The 8323-nt window shown below is 40.2% G+C and overlaps 1 protein-coding gene across 1 annotated transcript in view; it reads left to right on the forward strand.

Annotated features, from left to right (window-relative positions):
* Positions 1–156: 156 nt before the first annotated feature.
* LOC103374836 (protocadherin beta-15-like) overlaps positions 157–8323 on the forward strand; it is a gene marked incomplete at its 3' end in the record, with an annotated part of 13976 nt that continues 5809 nt past the window's right edge. Inside the window, exons 1-3 of the mRNA XM_008304987.1 lie at positions 157–2522; positions 4978–4992; positions 6254–6316. Coding sequence (XP_008303209.1) covers positions 355–2522; positions 4978–4992; positions 6254–6316 — 2246 coding nt within the window. The remainder of the gene's footprint in view (positions 2523–4977; positions 4993–6253; positions 6317–8323) is intronic.

Below are 8323 nucleotides of genomic sequence, written 5' to 3' on the forward strand. Positions count from 1 at the left end.
TCTATCTATCTATCTATCTATCTATCTATCTATCTATCTATCTATCTATCTATCTATCTATCTATCTATCTATCTATCTATCTATCTAAATTTACTCACATCTTTTTCTGCAGTTTCTTTTTACGTCTCTAAGTGCCGCTGTTGGTTAGTTTGAGCAAAATAAGTCGTTTCTGTCGAGTGCGGTCTTCTCCTCCCTTGTCTGTCTGATGTGTTTTTAGAGCTCTATTTTAATCGGAACTACTCTGACAAAGCCAGACACGGAGCATTCAGCAACAAACTGTCGAATATTTGGTAGGATTTAGACACCGCAGCTGGGTTTTTTCCATTTAGGATATTTCGACGACTCTCGCCGTTATGGGCGTTCTTTGTTTTGTGGCCGATAAGAAAATATTTTCATGGTGGCCGCTGCTTCTCTGCATCTGTGTCGCAGGAATGGCTGTCGGTCAGGTCCGTTATTCTATACCTGAGGAGATGACAACGGGCTCGGTTGTCGGGAGCATCATTCAGGATTTAGGCTTGGATATTAAGCGACTGAAATCTGGGCGGGCTCGGATATTTACCGAGGATGGCAGTGAGTACATCGGTCTGAATGCAGATAAAGGGACTTTGGTCGTGGCTAAAAGGATAGACAGAGAAGAATTGTGCAAGCAAGTGTCTCCCTGCTCTCTTCATTTCCAAATAATTCTAGAAAATCCAATGGAGCTGCACAGAATTGATGTAGAAATTACAGATATTAACGACAACGCTCCGTTTTTTTCCAAGAAGGAATATAATTTTCAGGTTAGTGAATCTGCCTCACCAGGGGCTCGTTATTCGCTTGAGAGTGCCAAAGATCCTGATGTGGCGCATAACACAATTCAAACATACAAACTCAACCCTACAGATAATTTCAAATTGAATGTTGTATCTCGGTCTGATGGAACAAAATACATTGAAATGGTTCTCCACACCTCACTTGACAGAGAAAACCAAGAAGAGCATAAATTAACTTTGACAGCATTTGATGGTGGTGATCCTCAGAAATCTGGTTCTGTTAAAATTAATGTAATTGTTCTAGATGCAAATGATAACGCGCCAGTGTTTAGTCAGTCTGTTTACAGGGTGGCAGTTCCTGAAAACGCATTGAAGGGCACTGTTATATTAACAGTCAGTGCCACTGATAATGACAAGGGAGGAAACGAGGAGGTAGTGTATTCGTTCTCTCACCACACTGATGGTGCATCATCCCTGTTTAACATGGATCCAAAAACTGGGGAAATTACTGTAAATGGTGTTTTAGATTATGAAAAGATCAAACACTATGAAATAGACATTGAAGCCACAGACAAAGGGGGACTAACAGACACAAGTAAGATTCTAATTGAGGTGTCCGACCTAAATGATAATGCTCCTGTGATAAGCATAATTTCCCTCTCCAATCCCATACCAGAGGATTCAGCTGTAAATACTGTCATAGCAATGCTCAATGTCAAAGATTTGGACTCTGGTAAAAATAGCCAGGTTCGGTGTTTTATAAGCCCAGATTTACCTTTCAAAATCAAATCATCAACTGCTAATTTTTATAGCCTCATATCTGATGATGTTTTGGACCGGGAAACTGTACCAGAATATAACATAACAATAACAGCTATGGATGAGGGTTCCCCTCCTTATTCCACAAACAAGACTATTAATTTGAGAATAGCGGACGTGAATGACCATGCCCCAGTGTTCACACAAAATGTCTTGACAGCCTTCATCACTGAAAATAATTCACCTGGCATGTCAGTCCTCTCTGTCAAAGCCAGTGACAGGGACTTTGGGAGCAATGCACGCATCTCCTATTTTCTTGAAGATCGCCAACTGAATGGAATGTCAGCCTCAGCTTATTTTTCAGTGAATGCAGAGAGTGGAGAGATACTTGCTGTGCGTTCCTTTGACTATGAGCAAACAAAAGATTTCCATATTCAAGTCAAGGCGCAGGATGGAGGCTCTCCTCCACTCAGCAGCAATGTGACAGTGAAAATGATGATCCAGGACCAGAACGACAACCCTCCTCAGGTTCTGTATCCAGTCCAGACGGGTGGCTCTGTGGTGGCTGAAATGGTGCCTCGTTCAGCAGATGTGGGCTATCTGGTGACCAAAGTGGTGGCTGTTGATGTGGACTCTGGACAGAATGCGTGGCTGTCCTATAAACTACAGAAAGCCACAGACAGGGCTCTGTTTGAAGTGGGCTCCCAGAATGGAGAGATCCGAACCATCCGCCAAGTGAATGATAAAGATGCAGTGAAACAGAGACTGAGTGTTATAGTGGAGGACAACGGGCAGCCCTCTCGTTCAGCTACAGTGATTGTGAACGTGGCGGTGGCGGACAGCTTCCCTGAAGTTCTGTCGGAGTTCAGTGAGTTTCCACACGACAAGGAGTACAATGACAACCTGACTTTTTACCTCGTGCTGGCTCTGGCTGTGGTTTCCTTCCTGTTCATCACGTGTTTGGTGGTTATCATCTCAGTGAAAATCTACAGATGGAGACACGAGCGCTTGTTTTACAAATCCAGTGGGAATCTCCCTGTTATTCCATATTACCCACCCCTTTATGCAGATGTAGGAGGAACTGGTACCTTGAAGCAAGGGTTCAGTTATGAAGTGTACGGAACGACTGACTCTCGGAGGAGTGATATGAAGTGTTCCCAACCCTTCAGTCAAAGCACTCTGAGTGTTGACCATACTGCTACCAGGACAATGCCAAGGCATAAAACAGAGTCAGAAAATATGCTTACAGAGGTGAGAGCAGCCACTTCTTTGATGCCTCGAAACCGTTGTTCCTTTTATTCATGTATTTACTTACCTTTAGTCATTATTTGGATATTTCTGATACTCTATCTTTTGTAGGTACTCACTGAGGTCTCGGCACTCTCAGACTTTGTGCCAAAAGTTGTTAACAGGTATAATCAGTAAACACTGTGTCATAGAGTAGGGTAGTAGGAAATTTTGCATTTGATGCTATATTAAAGTTATCATCCATTTTTCTGTTAGGCACCTTCATGCCCCTGACCTCTCCAATTTTGTCAAAAGAATATCATGAAAATATTTTTCAAACCCTGTTCTTTAATTTTTTTTACATCTAAAAATGCATCTCTTCATTTTCATTATACTTGCTGCACATTCTCTAACACCACTGCTGACTCTCTAGCAGGCTTTGCACTGAGGCTATATCTGTACCTGGGTGGTTTTATGTGTTTTTTGTAAGCTAAACAGTTTCACATATCTATCCCTTTTGCTATGTGGCTCTACATTCACCCTACTGTATTTTTCACTTTAATATTATTTCTCTCCCCATCAGCTTAATTTAATAACTTGTCATAGTTTCGGCAATTGTATGTAGCATCTTTCTTTGAAACTGGATGCTATGTGGAGATAAATCAAGTAAAAATATGCTTCCTATGTTTAGACCTCTTTCTAATTTGACAGACTGAATTCAGAGGTGAGGGAGAAAAATAGACTTCAGCTACAAGGAAGTCTGAGCTTTATCCCTGCTGAAGCATTGCTACAGATTGCTCTCACAGAGAAATACACAGCCACACAGTGCACTACTTTTGCAGTGACCTAGTTCCCGTCACGACACGATGCAACCGTGGGCATCAGGCTGCACATACACAGGAAAGGGGTGAAGGTGGAACTGATTTGATTATGACAAAGTTTTTTAATGCAAATCAATAAATAAAATGCAATGGGTGACCTATTTTTGATCAGTGGTTGAAAATTCAGTCGAGGGGAAGCGGGAATGCTGATCACGGAGAGATTGAGAACGAGGGAGCAAAACTGTGATGGAGAGGAAGAGAGAGGCAGCGGGGGAGGGGAAGAGGCACGTGGTAACCGGCACAGTCTCACTATCCCTGTGCAGCATTTGTGTTACTGATGCACAGCAGCCATTTTGATCTGCAGCCCTCTTTGTCTGTTGAAACAGGTTGAAAATATGAGAGTTTTCAGTGTGATTAGGTGGCATTAGGTTACATTTATCAACGGCGCTGTGAAGGACACAGACAGACTGAAATATATTGTGATGAAATATGAAGAAATGGAAGAAAAGTGACAACAATACAGGCAGAAAGAGAGTAGTTATATAACAAATGACAAGGGGATGTCAGTAATCAGGATAGAGGCTAAATGCATTGGAACAATGTAATTACACCAGATAACTGACCTACATTGTGCTGAAATCTAGCTGTTTATGGAGTCTCTCAAGTAATGATTTGAATCTGCATCGTATAAACTGCTAATAAGAGTTACACAGTAAAAGACTAGATTTATTTCTTCCTTTTTGTCTCTCAACCATCATGTTTTAATATTGTTTTTGCTGAATATGAAAGCCTTGTGTCATCTTTTAAAGTAATGGTGCATCCGATTTGGCACAAATGACCCTGTTATTATAATGATGCCTGTGGTGAGGAAAATAAACCCATGTGTGTAAAATATTTATTCTTTTAAAGTTGGTGAAAAGGACATTTTCCTCTAGATGTATGTCACATGAAGCTTTAGTGAAACACATTGCTGTTTGAGTGATGACAAAGTATTGGTATTATATGGCTAAGAGTAGGCCTGTTATGTTTGCTGACCTTTGTTCTGTTTCTGAAGAAGCCTTGGATCAGCTGTTGTGCATGGTCTGGTTGCTCTGAGTGGTGCTTGTGTTCTTAGTAGGTAGCTTCTATGTGATGGTTGGGGTGTATGTGTGAGTAAATTGAAGCTGACAAACTACAAAGCAGAAACCGAGGTTAACTGTCTTAACCCTCATATCCGCTGGCAGCAGTCTGCCATAATTATCTGCCCGCATCTGTGTCTGCTTTACCTGTTTCAACTGTGTGTGAATCATTATGTCTCATTTTCTAAGGTTTATAGTGGTGATTGTTTTTAACTGAGTACCGTAAATTCTTTTCACCACAGTGTCTCCATGGGGGTCAAAGATCACAGAAAGTTTCTGCAACCAGCTAAACAGTTCAGCCTGTATTATATCCTGTACCGGATCACTGGGTTGTTTTGTTTTTCTCTTGTTTGAGAAACCTACCTTGAAGCTGTCATCATCCATTTTGAATCCTACACAAACCACCAGTCGTTAATTTACCAAACTTGTTACTGACCACAAAACTATAATCGCATGCAGAAGCTCCTGCTTCCCACAGGTTTAAGCTGTGTTTTAAGTGTCCGGCCTTTCTAGCGGAGCGATCTGGTGAGCAGCTGTGTGCCTATGTTTATGCCGGTGGGGCTCAGCAACACATTGTGCACTGTGTTTGGGGATGTGGTTAACGTTTATGGTCTGTAGTCTCTCACTGTATTTTTGTCAACAAGGTATTCCAGATATCTGAGATACTGAGGATCTTTGAGTGGGGCTTCATTCCCATGGAGCATATATGTATGCTTTAATTCATTAAGCATGATAATAACATAATAAAAATGTATGCACAGGCCCACTGCATAATACTCTCCCAACCTGGTAATTGCTGGTGCCTGCCCTTCTGGGATTGTTTTCTTGTTGCTCATACAAAGATGCACATTTGAACTTCTAAAAGTTATGACCAAGTAGTAGATAGTATCCCTAAACATGAGCTTCAGGCTGTTAAGCAAAGATCCTTCCTGCTTCTGTAGCACTTGACTACTACTAATAGTACAAAGCTATTTTAGGTTTATTTTGTGCCTCGGTTACATTAGGTTGATGTCAGGACAAAAACTAATTTGCCCACTGTACATATATAACCTAAATAATGTTATTTGCTTTTATTTGAATTCCATCGGGTAAACCAGATGCTTGCTTAAAACACACAAAAGTTGTCTGTCAGTGTGAGTTGGTGTGCCAGAGGTGGAAGTGTTACGTTGGGATGGATTATGGATTATTTGCAACATGTAAGGCATGATTGTATGTCTGTGTCTGAGTCCCCTAATATGCCAAACCTTGTAAAGTTCCCACCAATAATATTTTTAAAAACATGTTCCATAAAAGCAACAGAGCCTTGCTGTTGAAATGACTTTGAATTATACAACTGGTACAACTTCCATATAATTATCATGGATTGTGTTGATATTATTATTTCTGCATCCAGACTGAGAAATCACATAAATATTTGTGTTGATAATTGGCATTTACTCCATTGCTGTAGTTAACAAAGTGTCAGATTGAAGCTAAGACAGACTGACCACTGTTCAGCAGCCATTCTCGGTTTCCAGCAGTCTCCCTTTTTCCTCCTGATCTCATTCTCTGCATCCCTCCCCTCCCCCTCTCCAGCTGCACCACTCTGCTGCAGAGGAAGAAAGACACAGAGAGAAAGGGAGAGGAAGATAGCTCAATGTAGGACATTTTGTCCTGTTTATAGAAAGACATTATTATTATCATTTTATCCCTGTGTAGTTCACCATGTTCATGACAAGAAAAAAATCTTATTTGTGCTGATTTTCAGCCATTTGTCAAGACATTCTGTGTTGCCCTGCAGTTTATAAATGTGTGCTCTGAACACATTGTCAATGTACATATATATGTAAGTGTGTGAGCATAATTTCTCGTGTTTTCTTCTGTCATCTTCTTTAACCTCCATGTTGTTTTTGTAGCTCCTTTCTTTGCCATCCTTGCCAGCTCCCAGGAAGCAGGGTAGGATGCAAGCAAGGGAGGTGGGATGTGTTACCATAGCAACAAGCTGACTCACAGGCAGGATTGTACCATTTTATATCGAGCTACAGGGGGTCAGCAGCAGATACAGCCTGTGCTGTGTGCTGGCTTCATGTATTTATTGATACTGGGAAGAGAAACCCCCCTGTTTTGGGCAAGTAGGTGCAGCATTCTCAGACCTGGGGTGGCTGATGATGGAGAGAGAGGAGGGGGAGATAATGATCATTGCTGGCTGTGATATTTGTTGTTATATTTACTGGCATATTTGCTTTCCCTTCCACTGCTTTAGCAAACTCCTGTCCATGATGAGTGTAGGGACAAATACCCAGTTTCTTATTAAATTCGTTATTTCTGTTATGTGAAAAGAACATCAATCTGTTAGTGTCTGTTTATTGTTTCATTGTTGTCCTGGGTGACCTGTTTGTATAAGCAATACTGTAATTACGTTATTACCTAAAATTGCAAAAAGGGTAGGGTGATATTATGTGTAGGTTCTTTCCTACAAAAGTGTGCCAGTCTAGTAAGCAAAAGCATTTGTTGCTTTGTTTTGTCTCAAAATCCTAAATTTGCTCTTACAAAGAGACTAGACACACACCAGCTGTGACAAACATGAGGCCACAGTGCAAAGAATCTCATTAATAAGGCATGGATTTGTCTCAGGGCATCGCCTCGAGGCCCCCTGCTGTTGCTTTAGGGGTAGTGGTTTTGTGCAGCAGTGCAGTACTTGTGATTTATACATTGACGGTATCATCAGTGTTTCATTTAATTTATTTTTCCCTTCAACAATTATCAGATTAGTGTTGTGGTTTCAGTTGACATGATTGTAATGTACCAAAGGTTGTTTGTGCTTCTGTTTGAAAAAGAGAGATGATTGTTGTAACCATTTTTTATTGTATGACATTATTTACATCACCATATGCTATTTACTGACTGAGTCATGATTGATATAATTTTAGCAGCCACAGTGGCCTGTAACACTGGACTGTGTAGTGTCATTATCACCATCGCTTTCGTAAGCATTATTGTCTGTGTCCTTTTCAACACTGTTATCTTGTTTTGATTTTCAGAATCTTCTTTTAAGAAAAATATTGACTGTTCATCATTATCATCATCACAAGGACAGTAAAGCTAAAACAAAGTGTCTGTGTAAAATATATTTTTCTTCACATATTTGGAAATTACACAAAGTAATGTGAAAATTGCTATAACTTTAAAATTGAAACAGCATAAATTATATAGACGATGTGCAGTATAGAATGTGTGTGTGTGTGTTTGTGTGTGTGTGTGTGTGTGCGTGTGTGTGCATGTACTGTATCTGGGTCATTCACTGTCACTCAGACTGTGGAATACATGTTTGGCAAGAAAATATGCTCTGCCTTCTTCTCCTATGAATATGTTATATTTCATTCTGAGAGCCCATTAAGCTCTTTTAAATGTGAAACCACAGAGTTGAATTTGTTAAAGTAAATGTTTCTTACTTTCTTGATTTTCAATTTTTTAAAATTTATTTATTTGTTACATTTTTGAAAGAAATGTAGTTTTGTCTCAACCTCACCTGTCATACAGTGAACACATTTTTTTCCCTTTCTTTTTTCTGGCTGCCGTGATTTTTTTGTGTTCATGTTTTTTCGATTGACCGAGCCTGTGCTTGGTTCAGATCTGTCTTTACTGTCTGTCTTGTAGAGATATAGC

This window comes from Stegastes partitus, unplaced genomic scaffold, assembly GCF_000690725.1.
Source record: "Stegastes partitus isolate 25-593 unplaced genomic scaffold, Stegastes_partitus-1.0.2 Scaffold2371, whole genome shotgun sequence".
NCBI lineage: Eukaryota > Metazoa > Chordata > Actinopteri > Pomacentridae > Stegastes > Stegastes partitus.